This window comes from Chrysemys picta, chromosome 10, assembly GCF_011386835.1.
Source record: "Chrysemys picta bellii isolate R12L10 chromosome 10, ASM1138683v2, whole genome shotgun sequence".
NCBI classification, from domain to species: Eukaryota; Metazoa; Chordata; order Testudines; family Emydidae; genus Chrysemys; species Chrysemys picta.
This window is the reverse complement of record NC_088800.1, coordinates 57,703,981-57,726,500: the sequence shown is the minus strand read 5'-3', so window position 1 is coordinate 57,726,500 and position 22,520 is coordinate 57,703,981. Positions and strand designations below refer to the sequence as shown.

General features: G+C 46.1%; 1 protein-coding gene across 7 annotated transcripts in view; it reads left to right on the top strand.

Moving 5' to 3' along the window:
* CFAP70 (cilia and flagella associated protein 70) overlaps window positions 1-19,712 on the top strand; it is a 51,827-nt gene extending 32,115 nt beyond the window's left edge. For 4 of the 7 annotated variants that reach the window (XM_024100666.3, XM_024100664.3, XM_065558744.1 and 1 more), the window contains 8 exons: window positions 7,840-7,992; window positions 8,555-8,691; window positions 10,719-10,871; window positions 12,613-12,774; window positions 13,290-13,379; window positions 17,576-17,677; window positions 18,006-18,053; window positions 18,492-19,712. In XM_024100666.3, coding sequence (XP_023956434.2) covers window positions 7,840-7,992; window positions 8,555-8,691; window positions 10,719-10,871; window positions 12,613-12,774; window positions 13,290-13,379; window positions 17,576-17,677; window positions 18,006-18,053; window positions 18,492-18,572 — 926 coding nt within the window. In that variant the 3' untranslated portion in view covers window positions 18,573-19,712. The remainder of the gene's footprint in view (window positions 1-7,839; window positions 7,993-8,554; window positions 8,692-10,718; window positions 10,872-12,612; window positions 12,775-13,289; window positions 13,380-17,575; window positions 17,678-18,005; window positions 18,054-18,491) is intronic. The other 3 variants (XM_024100665.3, XM_065558745.1, XM_065558743.1) reach the window with 1 other exon arrangement.
* Window positions 19,713-22,520: the final 2,808 nt, after the last annotated feature.

The following is a 22,520-nucleotide window of genomic DNA, read 5'->3' as shown; positions in this document are numbered from 1 at the left end:
AGGGCACAGGGTAATTCTCCTTACGAGGAGTGGTGTTATTTGCATGGCATTGAAAGATTGTATTGTTTTCACTAAGATTACTGTAGGGGGAACAGGAGATTGATTTTTCTGTTTGATCCCAGGTCGAGAAAAAATTCATATCCCCATACCCGGCCCGCCACTCTTTAGTTTTGTTCGAATAATCCCATACACCATTGGCCACAATATGCTGAAGGCAATGACTTTTTCCCAGATCCAGCCCTGTCCCATTACACACCCAACACCAATGACCTTTTCCCTCCACCACACTTATCCATTTAGATACATTTATTCCCACTGCTTCCCAAGTGTCATTATTGTTCCATGTTTTGTTAAACGGATGAAGTCCTCCAATGAGGTCTGGGGAATTGAGTGGGATTGCCAGGACAGGAACACCAGCTTGAGAGTGGGCTGGGATGTGGCTGCAGACCCAGCAATTAGAAATATTAAGAGTCTGAGCTATCCACACTTGCTGCTGGATAAAAGAATTGTCATTGTGGACTCCCCAGACCTTAAGACACCAGCAGCTGAGGAACAGGCGCCACCAGAGGCTCACGTTGGAGGCAAGGCCCTTCCGGTTCTGACAACCTCAACTGAGGGAACCGCAGTCACGGTTTTACATCCACCAGGCAGCAGGCGCTAGGCTCACTACTACTTCTTTTTGGGCCTTGCTTTAGGTCCTCGTCTGCTTCTGGCAACCCTTACGAGAGCGTAGATGGTAAGGTATTGCAGGCTGTTCCTCTACGTCTTCTTCTGGAGTCAAAATTGACTCTGCATGGTCCTGAGGTGATTGGTTTGCTGGGGGGTGCCTTCTTACACTGCGAAGCATGTATGCACGCTGTGATGCCAGACAGTTTAACAGCCATCTGGATAGTAAGCAGTACCTGATGATTCTTTGATGTCCTTTAAGTCTCTTTACTTCTTCTTCCTTGACTCTGGCTATAACAATGGCCTTCACACCTTATCTTTTCCTGATGCATACATTCCTTATTCACACAGATTGGGAATACAAACAGTAGTATTTTATATGGAGCAAAAAGGCATTGCAAATTAAACCTCGCTAAGTTTTACAATCAATAACCAAGACAATTTACATTGAGACCCAGGCCTTCAATGTTCCTCTAATCTACTTAACATAGACACAATAGAGAATCCAGTTTCTTACTTACTAAACCTTAAAACAAAGAAATGTATATTTAACTAGAGGCCTACTTTGTAATACATATAGGAAACCATAGTAGACATTATAACTTATTCTAAAACAAAAGGGTGACCATAATCAGTCATAAGGATTGTTCTGGTCTGTCATTCCTTTCTGCTATTCAAAAAGGGTGTCTGACAGGGATGAAATAAAATCATACATTAATTCCTATGGGACATTATAAGATCCTGCTCCTACATATCCCCCTTTTGACACTAAGATTATTAATCGCCAGTGTCACTTCTTATTTAGTCCATGTAATAGAAAATACTGGGAGGTGATTTGGGCCTGTGGCTCTAGCTTTGCATACATTTGTTTTATCCAACATCACATTTCAAATGTTACAATTAAACACATACAATTTAAAATCAAAAACAATTAGGGTTAGTAACATTAGTACGCCAGTAGTTGTGGGAGACCATTTAGAAAATATATTATACCAATGGTAAGCTGTTATGTCTTTCTGCAGTGGCAATTCTTAACATGTTGCCATTTGCATGTATAATATGAATGGTTTGGTTTCCCACATTGCCCTTTTGTTTGTTTTAGGAACTATGTTACCTTTTTACCTTTTGTAAACACATTACTTACATTACATTTACATTTGTCTATTGGAAGGTTGCTAACACTTCCATTCTTTTAAAACACTTTCCCCCCCAAGAATTAACACATACACATAGCCCATTATACAGTACTTTGGTCTCATTATTCATTTTATCCCACATACAGGATCCTAGTGAGATGTCTTTACTACAGGGCTTTGGAGCAACAGGCATGGATAAGCATACCCACTTTTATTTGTTTCTTATTAGGTTGTCCTGTAGCTGATATTAGCTTTTTCTGAAAGACAAAAATAACATTTTTTCTACCCCTTTTGGCGTGGCATTCATTATTGCTTAAAATATTCCTTTCTTTTACAAATACCCTTGCTGATTGCAGGCAAAACAAGAGGAATTACCTCCATATTTTCCTGTGTTTTTGTTCTATAGGCAGGCCAGATTTTAATGGCTTCTATCTTTTAAGAGAGTTATGGGGAAATTATCCCACTGTTCAGTCATTAAATCCATGAGGTGCTGTACCTCAGTTTTCCCTTTACAGCAGACCAAGGTTACAATGTCTTTCCTGCTGTATTAAGCTTTAAGTTTGTTCACAGGTAACAGCTGAAAAGCATCATTACCATAAAGGATTTCTTTTTTTCCCCAAAAAATCATACACACTATACATTGTTACAGGGGTACTTATTAACATTAAATTTATTTTAATTAAAGGTATCTTGTTATACCATCTTGTTATACCGTGCCTTTTATTTAGACAATTTGTTTGCTGACCAGGTATGTTCTTTATCTGCAACTTCTTTGTGCTGGCAGTTCTCTCACTTCCTTTATCAGTTAGATAATTTGCATCATCACAGGCTTGGCTTTTGGATTCAAAACCATCAGCAGAGCTCAGAGACTCTGTCTTAAAAGGAACACAATTAACTTTTACCAGAGTTTTGATTACTTTTAACTCTTGCTTCCAAAACACACACAGATCTGAAAAAGAAAACACAGTCCATTGTGGCTCCTTTGGAGCCCTAATAGGATTTTAATTAAGTAGCATTTCTTTTACCCACTTCTATAATATACACTGCACATGTCTGCACATTCCTTCTATACTTTAACTTTTAAAACATTAGCCATATTCATTTTTACATAAGGTGTAACTGTTTCTTTTGTTCTTACAGAGTTTTATGTACCCTTATCAAAGTGACAGTCTGATTACACAGAGCCATTTTAAGGCTCAGTGTTTCTAACATTGCTTCTTTTTGTTTTGTGCACCTCACCCCTGCTGTTGCTTCAGAGGGCCACTGTCTTTATTCTTTTCCTACAGCTTTCATTTGCTATTTTGTTACAAAAACAAACAAACAAACAGAATCCAGAATCTCTCCCTATTTTTCTGATTTTGACTGTCCTGCTGCAGTCATGACTTGGTCTTTATTTGAAAACATTTAAATTTTGTAAAGAATCAAGTTACCCCTTAAGGGTTAAATATCAAATCTCAAAGTCAACCAACTCTGATTACCTGTGTCTGGCAAAAAGGTCTGTCAGTTTTGCAACTTTGAATTAAAGAGTCAAATGGATTTTTAGTGGCATTATAAACAAAACAAAACCAATTTATCTTAAACTTACAAAACAGGAGTTTTACAAACCTCACATATTCCCACAGACAGACAGATACATACACATTTTCTCTCCCTTAACATCCCTCTTACACTGCTTTGTTTTTACATAGCTGTACATAGATGACATTACCTTTATACATTTGGGGCAGTTAAGTTCCAATAGAACCCCCCTATGTTCTTTTAGCAAATTTGACTCAATTGTCCATAGTCAAATGATTTTAATTAGATTGTCTCTTTACCTGGTTTATTTACAGACATTCCTCTGGAAAAGGGCCCATTTTTCCTTTAGAATGGCTGCAAAGAAACCAAGAATTCTTTTAACAAGATCCTTTTTAACATTTTCACAAAGTTTAACTGTTTAATTCTCTCCAGCCTCTGTAGAGTTAACTTTTCACTCTCTTTCCTTAAATCACTTGTTTATTTCCCAAAATGACACCTTTATCAACTCAGATTTCACCATTTTAAGTATTGTTCCAGGGGTTCATACTTGCACTTACTCCTGACACTATGCCCTTAGGGCTTCCAACCTGTGGTTTTTTTTTTTTAGTTTCTTTATCTGTTGCTTGCCTGCTTGTCTGGGCCCAATCCCACTTTTTCCAATGAACCATTTTTGTGAGTGATATTGTGGTCATTTCACAATTTTGAAATAAATGCTTAAGGAAAGGGACCAGGAAGGATGGGGGCTAGTTGGGGAGCCCACCCTCCTTGCTGAATTGGTAATGGAACACTAAAGAATCAGTTTCTGAGGCAGACAACGAAGGGGAACAGAACAAGGGGCATTCTATCCTTTTTACAATGAGAGGGGAGTATGAAGGGAGTTGGGATCGGGATTGGGATCGATCCGGGGTTGGTTTTTTTTGTCAGAGAACAGGGTGAAGGGGAGCGCTCAGTCTGGTGGTGGGAGAGGAGTCTTTTAATAAAGCTTTTAATTTATTATTTGAATATTTGAGAGAGGCGAGTTTTGATTTTGTCCACCTACGATTTGCCTCTTCCCACCACTGCATGAAGCAATTAACCTCTCCTTTAGCCAATTTAGTTTTAGGCTGGCCGAGTTTGTTTTTTAAGATGTCCACTCGGTCCTTGTTCCAAGGTTTTAACAGTGGCCACTGAGTTTTGGGATCTCCCTGAGTTAGCCTAGACCATTTTTCCAGAAATTTACAGGAGTCTGGACCCTTCCTAAAACTGAGCCGGCGTTCCTTTAGGGAACTGTCCCGACTTAGACGTCTGGTTACCAATACAGGAGGACTTTACACACACCAATCACACAAGAAGGAAATTCGGGTTCGTCAGAGCGATGCCCGGTGCAACACACAAAAGGAGCCCACAGGCTACTGACTCAATCGCCCTTGCTTTCACACCAAGGGTTTTACCCAAGGTGCGGTGCGGCTGCGATTGTGCAGCTTTCACTCACTCAGACCGCGGGGACAGGAACCCCTTGGTCGGCCGATCCCCGGACGGAGATGGCACCCAGACTCAAACACTCCACAGGAGGACAAATAGACACAAAGACAGGACAGTCCTCAGTCCGGACAAAACACAGAAATAATTACCTGACCAGATTCCTGATGTCAGATCCCGGGATCCCTACCAGAACAGAGTGGGAACCAACAGGTTCAATGGCGTAGACCTCACTGTGGTCGTGCACCCTTCCGTTCAGGAGGAGGACCGCTCGGGCCAAATGCCCAGGTGCCGGCTACCACGGTCATCCTACAAAAACGGTCAGGAATCACACAGCCTCAGTGAAGACGGTTGCCATCTCGGTGGAACCTCCAAATTGTCAAAGTTAGACTCAGGACTCATAGTTTGTCAGACCACTCTGTTTTATTAGCACAGCGCTCTGCTAATACATTCAGATAATGTGAGCCTCTATGCAAGATTCAAACAGTCTTATTTATACAGATAAAAGGGTGCGAACTAAACAAAGGGACAGAGAGAGCAAAATTGTAAAATATGCATGGAGCACAATATGCATATCCTGCTTCCTTGTTAACTCTTATCGATCTAAGACTAATGCTTCACCAATTGCCCTTAAGTGGCAAGTTAAGCAGTTAATGTCTGCTTTTCTGCCCCCCTGGCTTGCAGCATTTCTCATTTCTACTTAAAGGTACATACAGCATTCTTTAATTCATTCTATTTCTTTAATATAATTCATTTCACTTTCACACCCCACACTTTCCACAGGAGGTGATCATTATGGAAGATAGCTCGGCTGCTGAGGGTGAGCAGGAAATCAAGGGAGGGTCTTTTCCAGGCCTGCGGCTTCCGCCCTGGCGCCTATGCGGCTAGCCTATGCGCAGCAATGGTTCCTCCCACCCCTCCCCCGTCACGGCAAAGTGGTGCGGGAAAGTTACCGTTAATGGGGCAAGAAACAAAGCAGCTCTGCCAAGGAACCTGCAGCCAGGGCCGGCTTTAGGCCGATTCAGCCGATTCAGCTGAATTGGGCCCCGCGCCAAGAGGGCCCCGCGCTGCAGCTGTTCACCCTGCCCCCAGCTCACTTCCCCCTCCTCCCCTGCCCTGCACGCCCCGCCCCCTCCCCTGCTTCCCGCGAATCAGAGATTCGCGGGAAGTCTGAGACTAAGCAGCAGGGGCGGGCCGGCCGGCAGCACGAGGTAAGCTGGGGTGGGGGCGGGAGAAGGGCTCCGGGGAGGCGCGGCCCGTTCCCGCAGGCCCCAGCACGGCCCCCGTGGCCCGGCTCCGGCCCGGTCCCCGCGGCTCGGGCTCCCCCCGTCCCCCCCCGCGGCGCGGCCCGGCCCCCCTGCGGCGCGGCTGGGCTCGGGGCCCCCCCGGCCCCCCTGCGGCGCGGCTGGGCTCGGGGCCCCCCCGGCCCCCCGGCCCCCCCGGCGGCGCGGCTGGGCTCGGGGCCCCCCCGGCCCCCCTGCGGCACGGCTCGGCCCGGGGCCCCCCCGGCGGCGCGGCGCGGCTGGGCTCGGGGCCCCCCGGCCCCCCTGCGGCGCGGCGCGGCTGGGCTCGGGTCCCCCCCGGCGGCTCGGGGCCCCCCCGGCGGCTCGGGGCCCCCCCGGCGGCGCGGCTCAGGTCCTGGGGGCGGGGCTTGCAGCAAGCCCCGCCCCCAGGAATCGGGCCCCGCTCTTGCTAAAGCCGGCCCTGCCTGCGGCAGTGGATTGCCCAGTATCTCCATGAGAGTTTCCTGGAGATCTCTGAGGGAGATTCTCGTGAAGTGAGGGAGTCTATCAACAGCCTGTTCTGGCACTCCGATTAGGCATGCGGTGGGAGACAAGCCTGCTTCCTGCAACCCTCCTGCCCCCAACAACTCGCTTCATCAATTCCCCAAATCAGATCCACTTACCAGGGGCCTCCTCTCCTGTTTGCGCTTTGCCAAGCTCCGACTGCTGTGACTGTCTAGGCTCTTCTGGGGTAGAAAAGAACTCCTGACTTCATGCATCTCTGGCCTCTGAGTCATCTTCTGCCTCTGGGTCCCCCTCACCCTCTTCGTCCAAGATTTCCTCCTCCTGGCTCGGTCCACTCTCGACTGCCACGTGAGCCAACAAAGTATCCACAGGGACCTTTGAAGTGGAGGTGGGGTCGCCACCGAGTATCGCGTCCAGCTCTTTATAGAACCGGCAGCTTGTGGGCACAGCACCAGAGTGGCGGTTTGCCTCCCGGGCCTTGTGGCAGGCATTCTGGAGCTCCTTCACTTTTACCTATACTGCAGTGTGTCCCGGTCATGGCCCCTTTCTATCATGCATCGTGAAACCTGTCCTTAGGTATCATAATTCCTACGGCTGAAGCGCAGCTGGGACTGCACAGCTTCCTCTCCCCAAATGCCGATGAGGTCTAGTAGCTCAGCATTGTCAAAGCAGGGGATCGCCTGGTGCGTGGAGCAGGCATGGCCACCTGGAAAGATGCGCTGAGACCACTGTATGCATCACCAAGCAAACAGGAAGGGGACTTTCAAATTTGCAAAGGAATGTACGGGGTGGGGCTGACGGTTGGTCACCTAAGGGAAGGGCAGTAGAGTTCAAACCGATGACCAGAGAGATGAGAACAGGCATTGTGGGACACCTCCCAGAGGCCAATTGCAGTGCTGTAATTGCCATGGTGTCTACACTGGCACCGCAGCGCTGTAGCCCCAGCACAGAAAGCTCTACAGCTCTCGTCGGGGTGGTTTTTTTTTAATAGCGCTGCAACTGTGCAGTTTCTGCACACTAAGTGGCTTGACAGTGTGTACAACTTGGGAGTTACAACGCAGAAAGCTGCTTTACTGAGCAGAAACTTGCCAGTGAAGACAGGGCCTTATTGATACTTCATTATAACTTTGCAAGGTATTAACATAACCAAAAATCCATTCCCAGGGATTTGCATCCAGCGCAGTATTTTCCCAGCAGACCTGGGACTGGGCTAGTTCTGCAGTTTTCTGAGTTCTCTCAGGTACAGCGTCTTGCTAAGAAGTGACCAATTTATGGAGAACTTTTCATTGCACTTAATCCATTGTGGGGTTTAGTTCCAGATGAGGCTCCAGATGGCTCCCCGAAAGTACAGCCAGATTCTGTAGAGCCTGTTGTAACCATCCAGCTGCCAGAAGATGATCCTGCAGTTAAACTGACCAAGAAACTTTCCCCCACTCTCAGTAAGAACAAGGAGACGTCCCAGAAAGGTTAGAAAGTGGGGTCTGTGGCTTAGAGAGAGGGGGGGATTTCAGTGCTGGGGCAGAGGGTTGGGACTTCACTGCAACCAGTGGCGAAGACGGGGTGAGATTAAGTACAGATAATACAGGAGATAGTCCGTAAAAGCTAACTTGCTTGTCAATTCATCAGGATAGGGTACAAAGCAGCAAGGTTTGCTCTCCAACCCAGGTTAGGAATCTTCAGCTAAGTGGATTTTCTTGTAGACGGTCCAGCCAGAGCCCGACTATCTACACTGCAATTAAACAGCCCCTGAACCAAGCCCCACAATCCTGAGTCATGACCCTGTCATGGGCCAGCCCCAGGTTTTTAATTGTAGTAGACATACCCTTTGTGACAATAGTGTAGCTTCCTTTTGCATCATTTATCAAAACTTAAGCACTTAAAAAAATCAAAGAAATGACTAGTTAAGGTCAGCTATGGCCTATCCTGCTCACATAATAAACAAATACATGATATGGTTTTGGATTATCACTGTTATTCTGAACCTCTGGTCTTTTCAGCATCCATGAGCCTCTCTCGCTATTATTTCAGTAATGAAGAAAACTAGTGGAGGAGCACTTGATCCATCACATGCGGTGGCCCTTGTCCCCCTTTCTGGACTTTCACAGCCCTCCCACACAATCTTCATGGAGACCATACACTTCTTGATGGAGGTCAATGCTCTACAGGTCAGTGCAGCATGAACTGGGGAAGGAAGGTGGCATTAGGATTTTGAACTCATTTCCATGGGTGACAGTTACTTCCCTGTGGTATTAAAATAGTGAGATCATGGCAGCTTCCAGTAGGATGTTCTTATGGGTTTAAAGAGTGGGCTATGCAGCTCAACTCATCGAACATCAGTCAAGTCAACATTATTGTCAAGTGCTGCCAAGATATGGCTGTTTAGAGAATTCAGAACTGAAATGATCCTAAGATGCATCAAAAATAACCTTAGCTAGGCAAAGTAATAGGAGTGTTCAAATCCACCACTGGTTTGTTGCAGGAAGAACAAGTAATCCAATTTTTGTCCATAAAAGAGCCGTTTCAAGGATAGTTTTGACAGGAAATACCTATTATTTTGATGCATCCTACAGACCAGGTGGTCACTTCTTGAATCAGAATAGCCATCCACGCACTTCTGTGTGCATCAGAGTAACCTTTCATATGCATGTGGAGTGCCTCCCTTCCAAAACAATGGCTCCTTGTGGGTTTCATCAAATGGAACTCTCCCTGTGACCTTGGATTTCACAATAGCCACCATACGTTACAATGCATCATTTAATCCTAGGAGTACAGAATAACTTCTCCCTAAAAGAGTTGTGAAGAGGACTCCCAGCACATATATTGTTCCATAGACTTTCACCTGTCCACATCGTTCTGATGTATAAGCATCAGGGGCGGCTCTAGCTTTTTTGCCGCCCCAAGCACGGCAGGCAGGCTGACTTCGGCGGCTTGCCTGCTGGAGGTCCCCGGTCCTGTGGATTCGGTGGCATGCCTGCGGGAGGTCCGCCAGTCCTGCGGATTCAGCGTACCCGCCGCCGAATTGCCGCCGAATCTGCGGGCCTGGCAGACCTCCCGCAGGCATGCCGCCGAAAGCGGCCTGATTGCCGCCCTCGCAGGGACCAGTAGGGCACCCTCTGTGGATTGCTGCCCCAGGCACGCGCTTGGAGCGCTGGTGCTGATAAGCATACATCTTTGACCTTAGTACTCCTCTACCACTGATGCATTGGGCAGTCTAGTTCCTCCTTTGATTACGGTCACTCTCTACTTGTGGTATTTCTTCCCAGGTGATGCCAGTACATTCACTATCTTCTGTCACTCTCTTCTGCCAGTTCTTCCTTTGCCTTCCTTGTTTCTCCTTCCTCTCTTAGGTACCCAATTCAATGTTTTCTTACCATATTGCCTCATGCATTAAAATCATACAATGGTAATATCCCAAAGGAGCACAAAACACTTTCTAAACCAATATACAAACAGAAGCCCTAGGAAAAGGTGTGCAGTGGGAGGCCATGGAGGCACCTGGGAGACTCACTGCCCAGACCTCCTCCTCAGTCCCAATGCCAGCTTGTATGTGCCCCACATCCCCTCATCCAGGTTCTGTCTCTCTCACACATTCATCCTCCTTTCAAGTTAAGACCATCAGCACCAGTATCAGTCCATTGGACAACCTTTGTCCATTAGATCAGAGCTACTCTCTGAGCAACCACTGGAGGGTTGTCCGAGGGACAAGCTGCCTTCATAACAGCACTCCAAGCTCCTCTTGTCTGGCAACTTTTCTTTCAGTTCTGTCCCCACTATCTCCTAGCCTGTATTGACAGGGGCCTCCTCGAATGCAGTGACTTCCACAGCGTGCTGTATGACATTAACTTGACAGAGAAGCGATGGAAATTTGCTGAGTGTTAACAGCAAACAAAGACAACTCAAAGCAACTGAAGCTAAAATTTCAAAGGAAAAAATGTACCCGTCCAGTGTTTGAACTGCTAATGAGACACCCTCTCATTAAATCAAAGGATGCCTTGAGGGAACATGTAAAGTCATCTTGAGACATTACCTGTGTGTTCCGATACATACAGTGCATGGTGAGCATTCTGGTTGTCTGTCACAGAGGAGGCTGCACGTTATCCCTTTTCTCCATGCTGGGAACAGAACAGGGGTTGGGATGTTCACAGCTGGTGTTAGTTTCGTTACAATGCCTGTGTGTGGCTTTCTCTTTCAGTTTGTTCACAGGGCGCTAGCACATGAGCTACTGTGCCAGCAGGAAGGACCCAGCTGTGAGTATTACCTAGTGCTGGCACAAACACACTTGCTCAAGAAGGACTTCTCTAAGGCTGAAGAATGTCTCCGAGAGGCTATCCAGATTGACTACCTGGTAACTGTTTTTTAGCACTATGCTGCCCTGAGCAGTCAACATGCTCTCTCAGAACACAAGGAGCTTTGCAGGACAATACAGTATATCCCCTGCTATGTTCATTCCAATGGGTCAGGTCCTGAGGTCTTGACTCGAGCTTTATTCAATCAAATTCCCGTTGCAGTCAGTAGGAGTTTGCCTAAGTAAGGATTACATAGAAGTTGAGTAAGAACATCAGGAGTTGGCCTGGTTCACTTCTCTTCCCCTTTATTTAGTTCATTATTTTGCATTTTAGTTGATCTTCTACATGAGGCAACACATCAGGGGGAGGACTCCTCTTTGTGTAGATCTCCATCTTTCTTTCCCCTCAGTGTATATGTTGCTCTTGGGGGAATTCTGCGCCACTGTGCAATGCAAAATTATGCAGAAATTAACATTGTGCACGCAGAATTTTTTCTCCCTCACAGAAATGGGCTGCAGTGCTGCTGGCCACAGAGCCCAGCTTGCACACTGAAGGCACTGCCAGGGGGATAGGGAGGGAGCTAAAGGGTTCTTGACCGCTGCAGTTCTCAGAACGCCCTGTGGGAAGGAAAGGGCAGCACAGGAAACTCCATGCAAGCCTGGGACCGAGCATCAGGCTGTTTGTCCCTCTGGATCCCTGGGCTCTGGGGCGAGGGTAGGGTGACCAGATGAGAGGAAGAAAATATCGGGACACGTGGGGGGGGGGGTGGCCACCGGTGGAGCAAAAAAAAAAAAAGCCGAGTGCTGCCAACGGAGCAAAAAAACCAACAAGCCAGTGCTGCTGGCAGAGCGAAATATCGGGACAAATTGTGTCCTGACCAAAGACCGGTCGGGACGCGGGACAAACACCTAAATATCGGGATGGTCCCAATTTTATCAGGACGTCTGCTCACCCTAGGCGAGAGGGGCAGGTGTCTAGGCTGCAGGGGGGTGGGGAGTGGGTATCTGGGCAAGGGGGGGCCCCTACGGCTGGGCTCTGGCGGGGAGGACGGCAGGTATCTGGGCTAGGGGGAACCCGTAGCTGGGCTGGGTGGGGGGAGGGGGTTTGGGTGTATTGGCTGCGGGGGGTCCCCGCAGCTGGGCTGTGGAGGGGAGAGGTTGTGGGTGGGTGGGCTCTGCGGGGGATAGGGGGGAAGGGGACAGAGAAACAGGAGCTGGGTTGTCATAGGGGTTTCTTTAACTCTCTGCCCCGGGGAGGATTTTTCTGTGTGTGTCTGCATTGTTACAGACATACTTGCTGACAGGTATTTTGAATAAATTACAAAAATGATTGAAACTGGCGTGATTCTGCAGTGTTATTTTGACAAATAAAATTTGCAGAATTTAAAATATTGTGTGCAGAATTTTTAATTTTGGTGCAGAATGTCCCCAGGAGTAATATGTTCCTTTCTCCCTGTGTGAACATGTGCACTTCTCTATTTCATATATATAATTATGATATTCAGATGAAAGGGAGATGCATCTTTTGAGAATGTCAAGTTGAATGGAGCATGCAGACAGCAGCAGAACTAATATCGCTAAATGTTTTTTAATATTTGTATTTGTCACGGATTAGGCCCCCATTGTGCTAGGTGCAGTAGTTGTTGTGCAAGTACTCCTCGCTACAAACTCAAACTTGCTTGTATGTAAAATAGCCTTCATCATCTCCCTTACGTCTGAGCTTAGATGCTATCCAGTTAATCTCTTGTCCACTTTGCCCTACTTGTCTCACTTTGTCTAACTACTGGGTTTGTTTACATAGAATCCAAATGCTTGGGCACAGAAAGGGCACCTGTGCTACCTGAGTGGAAATCTTAGTGAGGCAAAGGAATGCTATGAGCGAACCATCAGCTTTGTAACGGATGCTTCTGAGATACACTTTGTTTACCTGCGACTGGGGTCGATCTATCTGAAAGAGAAAGAGGTGAGGAGCTGAACATGGGATCTAAAAATGGGAGTTAAACCAAGGCAGGGAAAGTAACTATTCTGGATGAATACTGTGAATTGCAACTTTTATTTTCATAGCTGCAGATCAGACGATACAATTAAGTCTTTTAATGAACTCAACTCTTTGGAGCAGAGATCTGTTTTACTTCTTTGTGTGTACAGTGCCTAGCGCCAATCCTGATCAGAATCTTTGGGTGCTGCTGTAATAATAACACCAATAATTTTTCTAGCACTAGATATGGAGAGCTAAACATTTCTTGTTGGCTTGTTAATCTGAGGCTCTCAGGGATTATACAGGCAGAACTGCCTGCTATGGGAAATGTGAGTAGGTTCTTGGCCACAACCAACAGCATTTGGATGGTAGTGTCCCCTCCTATATGAGCCCAGTTGGAAATATGGTGGTTTCAGAGTGCCTGTGGAGGAAGAGCAGCCATGGTGCAGAGTGAATGGTTACATTAGAGAGAGCAACTTACTGATCTCTTCTCTTGGCAGTATGATAAGGCAAAGCGCACCTATATGCTGGCCTGTAAGAAGTCCTCATCCTGCCTGACCTGGCTGGGAGTAGGAATCGCCTGCTACAGGGTAAGAGAGTGAAAAGCATCCATGCTTGGCCAGTCTTTAGACAATTGCATGGATCTTGGGAAGATGAGATTATGACTTGACTTTCCACTGTTCCCCTTTCCTTAGGTAAAAGCTATTCATCCAAACTATCTGGGGGGACCAGAGTACTCTAAAGATGTTCTTAGGGTAAAGGCCACATTGCAGTGGGTGCCATCATGGTTACATGCATGAGACTCACTGATGCTAAAATGGAAAGTTTGTGAGAGAAAAAATACTCTAACCAGCTGTAGAACAGACAATCACTATATAGCAATTAACTCCTCCTGGGACTAGAATCTCTTTTCTCGGTGTGATGTCCTGCTTGGGGTACCCAGATCTGTGAGACACTGTCTTAACCCTCAGTCTCAGCAAGTGAGAGCTGCTCTCTGACACTAGCTCATCTGCCTTCCCGGCAAACTCTCCAGGATTCTGCCAGTCCAAACTTTGCCTTGCCGGTAACAGTCAATGAACCCCAATTCCCAAGTTCCCCAGAAACATCTCTCTGTGATGTCCAGAACTTCAGAGAGTGTCCAGTGAGAAGGGAAGTTTGCTGCCTCCAAAGAGACAGAACACACACCAGCCTGTTAGGTTAGCTCAAGACTTACCCTTTACTATAATACACAGCACTGAGATGGTTTTGTAATAAAACAAGAATAAGTTTATTAACAAAGAAAAGAGGTAAGTGTTAATAAGTAAGAATAAAAGAAACAGGTATGATTACAATTAAAACCAAACACAGCACACTTTCAAGTGACTAAAACTTAATTTCACAAGTTACTATCTTTGTCTAGATACTAGATAATTAAAAAAACAAATGTTAGACACCTGGAGTTAGTTTCTAGTGACTCTTGCCTTTCAGGCCAAGCAAATCCAGCTTTCAGAGGCTTGGAAGGTGCTGAACACTATGTCCCCTCAGTGACGGATAACCAAAATGGGTTTTGCTTGTCTTTGTATCCCCTAAAGTTCATTGTCTCTGGAGCCAGGAAGGCTTTGTGGGATGCAGATTCCATCCCCCATCATGATCGTTAAGCAGTCTCCTCCCCTTCTTGTTAGCTTGATGGCTTTGTTCAGCTTATATATAAACATATTTGCATTGTCCTCTGCTTGTGATCAAGCTGGTCAGACAAATAAATACACATTCCTTTGTCTAGGGAAGGCTGGGCTTATGTGTTGCCTCCCAAACATATCTTAAGAACATATTTCCAGCACACATCAATAACTCTTTGTGTACATTCATACACACACCATGCAATGATTTTGGGGACCAGCATGTTACCAGTTTGCATAAGATACCTTACGTAACACCTATTAGATACAGGTTATGACAACAATGTGTTGGGGCACTGAGTGTGTCAGACCTGCTGCGAATTACAGTCAGGGGTGAAAGTAAGTCCAGTGACTTACCGGTACGCTGGGGCCAGCTCTGGACCCCAGAAGGGGCAGGGCCTAGGGTGGAAGGGGTGTGGCTGAGAGAGTCAGAGCCAGCCCCAGCCCCCCCTGTAAGGTAAGTGCCCCCCCCCCGGGGTAGCAGCAGCAGCCCGGGGCTCTTGGGGCTATTTAAAGGGCCCGGGGCTCCTCTGCTTCTACTGCCCCGGCCCTTTAAATAGCTGCAGGAGCCCTGGGGAAGCAGCAGGGCTCCTGTGGCTATTTAAAGGAGCGGGGCGGCAGAGACAGTGGAGCCCCGGGCCCTTTAAATAGCCCCTGGAGCCCCCCACTACTCCTGGAGCTACTCCTACAGCGGGAGCCCCGGACTTTTTAAACAGCTCCCAGGGCCTCGCAGCCCTACCCCAGGGCTCCAGAAGTGGGACTCTGGTGGCAATTTAAATGGCCTGGGGCTCCAGCCTCTGCTGGGAGCCCCAGGCCCTTTAAATTGCCCCCTGGGGAAGCCGGGGCGTACCATAAGAACAGCCGTACCGGGTCAGACCAAAGGTCCATCTAGCCCAGTATCCGTCTACCAACAGTGGCCAATGCCAGGTGCCCCAGAGGGAGTGGACCTAACAGGCAATGATCAAGTGATCTCTCTCCTGCCATCCACCTCCATCCTCTGACAAACAGAGGCTAGGGACACCATTCCTTATCCATCCTGGCTAATAGCCATTAATGGACTTAACCACCATGAATTTATCCAGTTCTCTTTTAAATGCTGTTATAGTCCTAGCCTTCACAACCTCCTCAGGTAAGGAGTTCCACAAGTTGACTCTGCGCTGCGTGAAGAAGAATTTCCTTTTATTTGTTTTAAACCTGCTGCCTATTAATTTCATTTGGTGACCCCTAGTTCTTGTATTATGGGAATAAGTACATAACTTTTCCTTATCCACTTTCTCCACATCACTCATGATTTTATATACCTCTATCATATCCTCCCTTAGTCTCCTCTTTTCCAAGCTGAAGAGTCCTAGCCTCTTTAATCTCTCCTCATATGGGACCCGTTCCAAACCCCTAATCATTTTAGTTGCCCTTTTCTGAACCTTTTCTAGTGCCAGTATATTTTTTTTGAGATGAGGAGACCACATCTGTATGCAGTATTTGAGATGTGGGCATACCATCGATTTATATAAGGGCAATAATATATTTTCAGTCTTATTCTCTATCCCCTTTCTAATGATTCCTAACATCCTGTTTGCTTTTTTGGCCGCCTCCGCACACTGCATGGACATCTTCAGAGAACTATCCACGATGACGCCAAGATCTTTTTCCTGACTTGTTGTAGCTAAATTAGCCCCCATCATATTGTATGTATAGTTGGGGTTATTTTTTCCAATGTGCATTACTTTACATTTATCCACATTAAATTTCATTTGCCATTTTGTTGCCCAATCACTTAGTTTTGTGAGATCTTTTTGAAGTTCGTCACAGTCTGCTTTGGTCTTAACTATCTTGAGCAGTTTAGTATCATCTGCAAACTTTGCCACCTCACTGTTTACCCCGTTCTCCAGTTCATTTATGAATAAGTTGAATAGGATTGGTCCGAGGACTGACCCTTGGGGAACACCACTAGTTACCCCTCTCCATTCTGAGAATTTACCATTAATTCCTACCCTTTGTTCACGGTCTTTTAACCAGTTCTCAATCCATGAAAGGACCTTCCCTTTCATCCCATGACAGCTTAATTTACGTAAGAACCTTTGGTGAGGGACCTTGTCAAAGGCTTTCTGGAAATCTAAGTACACTATGTCCACTGGATCCCCCTTGTCCACATGTTTGTTGACCCCTTCAAAGAACTCTAATAGATTAGTATTACTTACAGCTTACTTTCACCTCTGATTACAGTATAACATGCACTCTACCAGTTGGTATTAGAGGGCTCCCAGAGACACACTCAGTACATTGTCACATAGGCTATGCTGGACTCCATTCTAAATGAGCACCTACCTGTGTGCAACCTAAGTGTCAATAGGAAGGATCCTTTTTCTTTTGACTCACATTGCTTTCCCCATTGGAAGGAATGTAGGCAAGTCAGCAGATGAATGGCTACCAAGAATAACCCTTTCTTTATTAAAGATGTGAGGATTTTCAGAATGGTTTAATAAAGACAGAGAGACAGACCTGAGATCCCTGCAGCCATAAAGAGTGTAGCATCTCCCAAGGGGCTGCTTTGCAAGGTTCCCTCATCTGAAGAAAGTGAATGGGAGGGGTCAGGGTGACTCTACTTTCCTCCTCAATCATCGTAAGGGTTCCCCAGTAGTTTCTAAACTCTAGACACATGGCGGTGAAAGAGTGATTGTTGCTTTCTTCAGTGAGAATAGTCCATGGGTAATTTGTAAGAGGACTGGGCTCTTCAGTAGTGTCTGAGTCAGTGATGAGGGGCTTTCCCTCCAGTCAGGAGAGCAGGAGAGTCTGACATTGCAGTTGTCTCACTCTCTCTGCTCTAAATTTGTAACACTGTGTCATTATTATTGTACAATTCAGAGGAGCCTAAAGTGAGGATCATTTCTGAAGGTTTTTAACACTGATTTCTTCAGCTGTCATATACCAGGTCAACAACAAGGAGTCTGGTGGCACCTTAAAGACTAACAGATCTGTTAGTCTTTAAGGTGCCACCAGACTCCTTGTTGTTTTCGTAGATACAGACTAACACGGCTACCCCCTGATTCTATATACCAGGTGTGTGTTAAACTCTGAGCAATACTTCACCTGCGGTTCAGTTTTTGCTCATCTCTTTCTCTCTCTCTGTAAAGCTGAAAGAAATTGCGGAGGCAGAAGATGCCCTCTCTGAGGCCAATGCCCTGAATAACAACAATGCCGAAGTGTGGGCATATCTAGCGCTAGTTTGCATGCAAGTGAGTGTCTTATCTCAACATCAAATGTGATGAAACATGTTCTGCTTTATCTACATCAATGTTTATCTATATGTCTCAAAGGTGCCTCATTGGTAAAGATAGATAGGTTTGGGGGTTATTCTCTGGAAACACACAAATGTGGAAGCATTTTAATGCCAAAAGAAACAATCTTCCCCTTTGTTTCTCATTACCCTTTCTCCTACTAAATATTCCACAGCTGAGGTATTCCTGTCATCCAGCCTTGTTAAAATATGTCTCTTGACAGTAGCTGAAACACCTGATTTTGTCCTATCAAACAAGCTTCTCACAGGCTACTGGTGTTTTTCAGGGAGGAAGGCAGTTGGAGGCAGAGCAGTCTTACAAATACGCAATGAAGGTATGTATTTTTCTTATCCCTTCTAGTTTGGGGGAAAAAGCAGGATGAAGAGGTCGGCTCATGGTCTGATGTCAATTAAAAAGGAAGTCATCTATTTTTCTCAGCAGAGGGTTCTGAATATTCATATAGTGAGAAGTACTTGCCCTTTTTCAGGTTTGAATTATATTTGAAAATAAGATACTTAATTAAAGGTGATATTTCTGAGGCTTCTGCTGTCAGCTGCTATCATCTTGCTGACATATGATATCATTTCTGATACCAGCAGTAGGGAAATATTTGGTACAATGACAAAGGCTATTTCTATTTTCTTTACAGTCTCTAAGTGGGATTAGTTGGTTGAATCCTCCTTCATGGCCCAAAGTATTCTAGGAAGATGTATCTTAGGTGCTTTAAGACTTGTTCATGTGTCCCTGTTTGATCCTCTTCTTTTCCATACAGTTAGAGCTGAAGAATGAGGAACTGCTCCAGGAAATCCATGAGGTACAGCGAATGGTTGGCTTCGGTAATCCATCGTTCTGAGCACTGCCTCTTCTCTGATCTACGGTCTCTTCTGTTCAGTCAGGAGATGGGTGAACACAATGGTCTTGGCCCTCATTCACTAATGAAACATTCCAAACGTCCAAACTCCTGCTGATATAGTGGATCATCAGGTGGTCTGGAGAAATTAAACCCCTCAATGGCACGGGGGGGTGGGGGGAAAGGAGAACCCCTAGATAGAAGGCCATGGGAATTAATTCCCCTTTTATGATGTGTTACATCAGTTCCTTGATGTAACATATAATACATTCATCAGCCCAGTTCATCTGCTTTATGAAAAATAACTCTCATGTACAATATAAGAAATAAAATAGCTCAGAAGCAATTAACATGGGGTGAGACTCTGAAAAGTAACTCTAAAAATGGTATCACGTGGTTACAAGTTGATAGTTTGTTAATAATTTTTCAGATCCTATTCACTTAGTTTAGGAGTAAAAATATAGGTATTTTCCTCCTAACTGCCAGCTCCGTAAACTCCATCTGAGATCTGAAAGTCAAACTGAGTTCTTTCAGGGTTATACATCTTCACCAGTATTAAAGCTTCTGCAGTTGACATGTAATTAGCAGTTTGGCTGATGATGCATGAGCCAGAATGGATTCCAGCTCTCTCTCCCATAGCTGTGTGTAAGCAGTGGCAGCAAGTGTATAAAATAGTAAAAACTTACTATTGTCGGTAAGCAGATATGACTTGAAATAATGACAGTGAACAGATTTATTGAGTAAGAAGGTACCATTTTTACAGTCACTTTTCAGAGTAGAACCATATTTTAAGGACCATTATCAGAAAAGTATCTTAGGAAGTGATTATAGTCAAAAAGTAAGTGAATGGTTTTATTATAATACACTGGTACTTGACTATTGGATACCCAACCACTATCTTTTACTGTTAGGGTGGGGTTGGTAAAAGAAAACTACTCATAAACCAGCAGTTAACCACTGATATTTCCATCATTCAGAACTGGTTTTATCAGGATTATACCTTTAAAAAATATACATCTTTTCCTTATTTGGAGTCTTGTTCTTATTGTAGCAGTTTTGGCAGCCATATAGAAGGAAGGGTAGGAGAGATTATAATGCTGCGTTAATTTTATTCCTAATAAAATTAAGTTTCTGTACTTGAAACAATCTTTGTATGCTTCTTGTTTGTAAAGCCTCTTGCTTTGTCCTGGTGGGCTTCTGTGCTCGCATGCTACCTGCCTTTACCGATCTATCACCAGCAGGTCTTAAATCAGCAGGAGGCTGTGCTTTTGTTCTAAGGCCTCCGCTAGGATGGGATTCTATTTGCACCAGATATTAATCTTAGTCCATCTTTTTATGCATTTAGAAACACCAAAAAACTTTTCCCAAAAGAGTTTATGTGGGTGTTCAAAAAACAAAAGGACACAAGGCCTGTCCGTATGTATTATCTATCCCTTCCATCCCCTCAGGGCCGGCTCTAGGCACCAGCAAACCAAGCATGTGCTTGGGGTGGCACATTTTCAGGGGCGGCATTCCGGCCATCTTTTTTTGTTTTTGTTTTTTGTTGCTTTGGGCGGCAAAAGCCTAGAGCCGGCCATGGCAGCAGCAGTGCGTGGTGCACGCAGGGTGCCCTGGGGCTGCTACGGTTCACGCTGTGGGGGAGCAGCGCCCGTACCTTGTGGCTGGGCCGAGCAGGAGATACTCGTGCTGGGGGCCGCCCCGCGGGGCACAGGGAGCCACCTGCAGGTACCGCAGGGCGGCCGCCCCCCAGTGCCGCAGCCGGGGCTGGGCGAAACAGCCTGAGGACTGCAGCAGGACAGCCAGAAGCAGAAGCAGCAGCGGGGCCATAGAGGGCGGGATGCTGCCATGCGGGGCCCGCATCCCGCTCTCCGGGGCTCCACTCCCTCTGGGGCTACCCTGTCCCGGCTCCTCAGCCCCCTGCCGGGGCGGTCCCTCAGCTCTGCCCTCCCGGGTCCGGCCGGTCCTGGAGGTGGGATCCCTGGCTGGAGGGACCCTGGGCTGAGGCGTGCCCCGAAAGCCCCACTGCTTACCCCAACCCTGCCAGCGCCAGACTGGCTGGAGGCAAGGGGGGAGCGGGCGGAGTCAGCACTGGTGGGGGGGAGCCCAGGGCTGGGGCGGCAGGGGGTGTGGGTGGGGGGGAGGAGAGAGCCCAGGGCTGGGGCGGCAGGGGGTGCGGGTAGGGGGGGAGAGAGAGACCAGGCCTGGGATGGCAGGGGGTCCGGGTGAGGGAGGGCACTGGTGAGGGGAGGGGGGGGTGAGAGCCCAGGGCTGGGGTGGGGGGCAGCCAAAATTTTTTTTGCTTGGGGTGGCAAAAAACCTAGAGCCAGCCCTGCATCCCCTTATAAAAAATCTACTCTCTTGTTTATGTTTGACTTTTAAGAGGGCTGTTTTTGATTAATTTCTTTGTACTATGTTGTACAGAACTTACGTTTTACAACCTAGAGGGTGAGATGGCATTTCATAAACAAACATTATTATTATTTGTATCATTGTAACGGTTGGGGGGCCAAGTCATGGACCAGGACCCCACTGTGCTAGGCACTGTACAAAACACAGAACAAAAAAGATGGTCCCTGCCCACAGAGCTTACAATTACTGATTTTTTTAATTATTATTTGAATTCTTGCTATCCTAAGCTAGGCAGGACGTTTATACTATTTAATATCTAAAATGATGATTTCCCATCCTTTAGTCAGATTGATAGTACTCAAAAGAGATATATGTGTTTCTTTTTCCCACTTATTTTTGTTTGATTTTTAAAACAGTTCAGTAGTTATGAGAACTGTATAAGGTACCAGCACCATAAAAACAGAGACCTATGTGTATTGAAGAAGAGTCCACCTCACCGAGAAAATTACCAAGGAAGATACAAAATCAACAAAAAAACAGAGATGCTTTGTAAGCCAGCTGGTTGGGTGGTGTAGCACACCGATCAAGCTGAAGAGGGCTTTGCAAACTAGAACAGATGCAATAGTGATTGAAACTGCTGGAGGTTTGTCCTCCAGCATTGTTATGATTAATAAACATTTATGCAGTGCCATAATTCTGCCACAAAGAATTTTCCATCTAAATTAGACAAGCATAGACCATGAAGTTAGATAGTGGAGGGGGGGGGTGGAAAAAGGAGAGATGAGGGTTGATTATTATACAGCAAGTGACTCTCATAACTTCTGATGCTTTTAAGTAGAGACTGAGTGAGACAGGACAAAGGGAAGAGTAGAGAGTACAGGAGTAGAGAGTACACAGCAAGGCAAATGCTATGTGTTCTGAGGAGGGAGGATGGCAAAGATGCCTGATACCCAGGAAGAGGGATACTGTATAGGGGCAAGGCAGGAAACAATAGGAGGCAAAAGATGAAACATGGGCAGGGCGCAGAGCTGTTCAGAACCATAAGTGAAGATGATTTTGATCTTGACACAAAAAGAGACAGGAACTTGATGAAGGTACTGGGGGTGATATTACCAGAGAGGTGGGAAAGCAAGTATATTTGAGCTACTGAATGGTGGATAGATTGGAGAGGAGAAAATAATGGACACTGGAAAGGAGGAGATTAGGTATCCAGGCAAGATGCAACAATGGTGTGAACCAAGATTTTGGTAGTAGGGACAGAAAGGAAAAAGCAGATTTTAGAAATGTTAGTGTGAGAAGTTTGGCAAGAAACTGGCTGTTAGGAGAGAAGGAAAGGGAGGAGTAATAGGATGTGGTACAAGCAAGTGATCTGTTAGTTCTCCGGATCGTTTTGTGCCACTAATTGTCAGTGAAGCATCAGCACTCTGTTTCCCAGAAGAGCATACAACCTTCCCCACACAGCAGTATTAGCTGTTGGACTAAAGATTTACCTCCTGCTTCCAACATTAACCCTATTTTGGAGGAGGGTTGTTTTAATCTGCAGTGAATAGGCAGGGCTGCCTGTTAAATAATGGAGGAGTGAATCATGTTGGGAAATTGTAA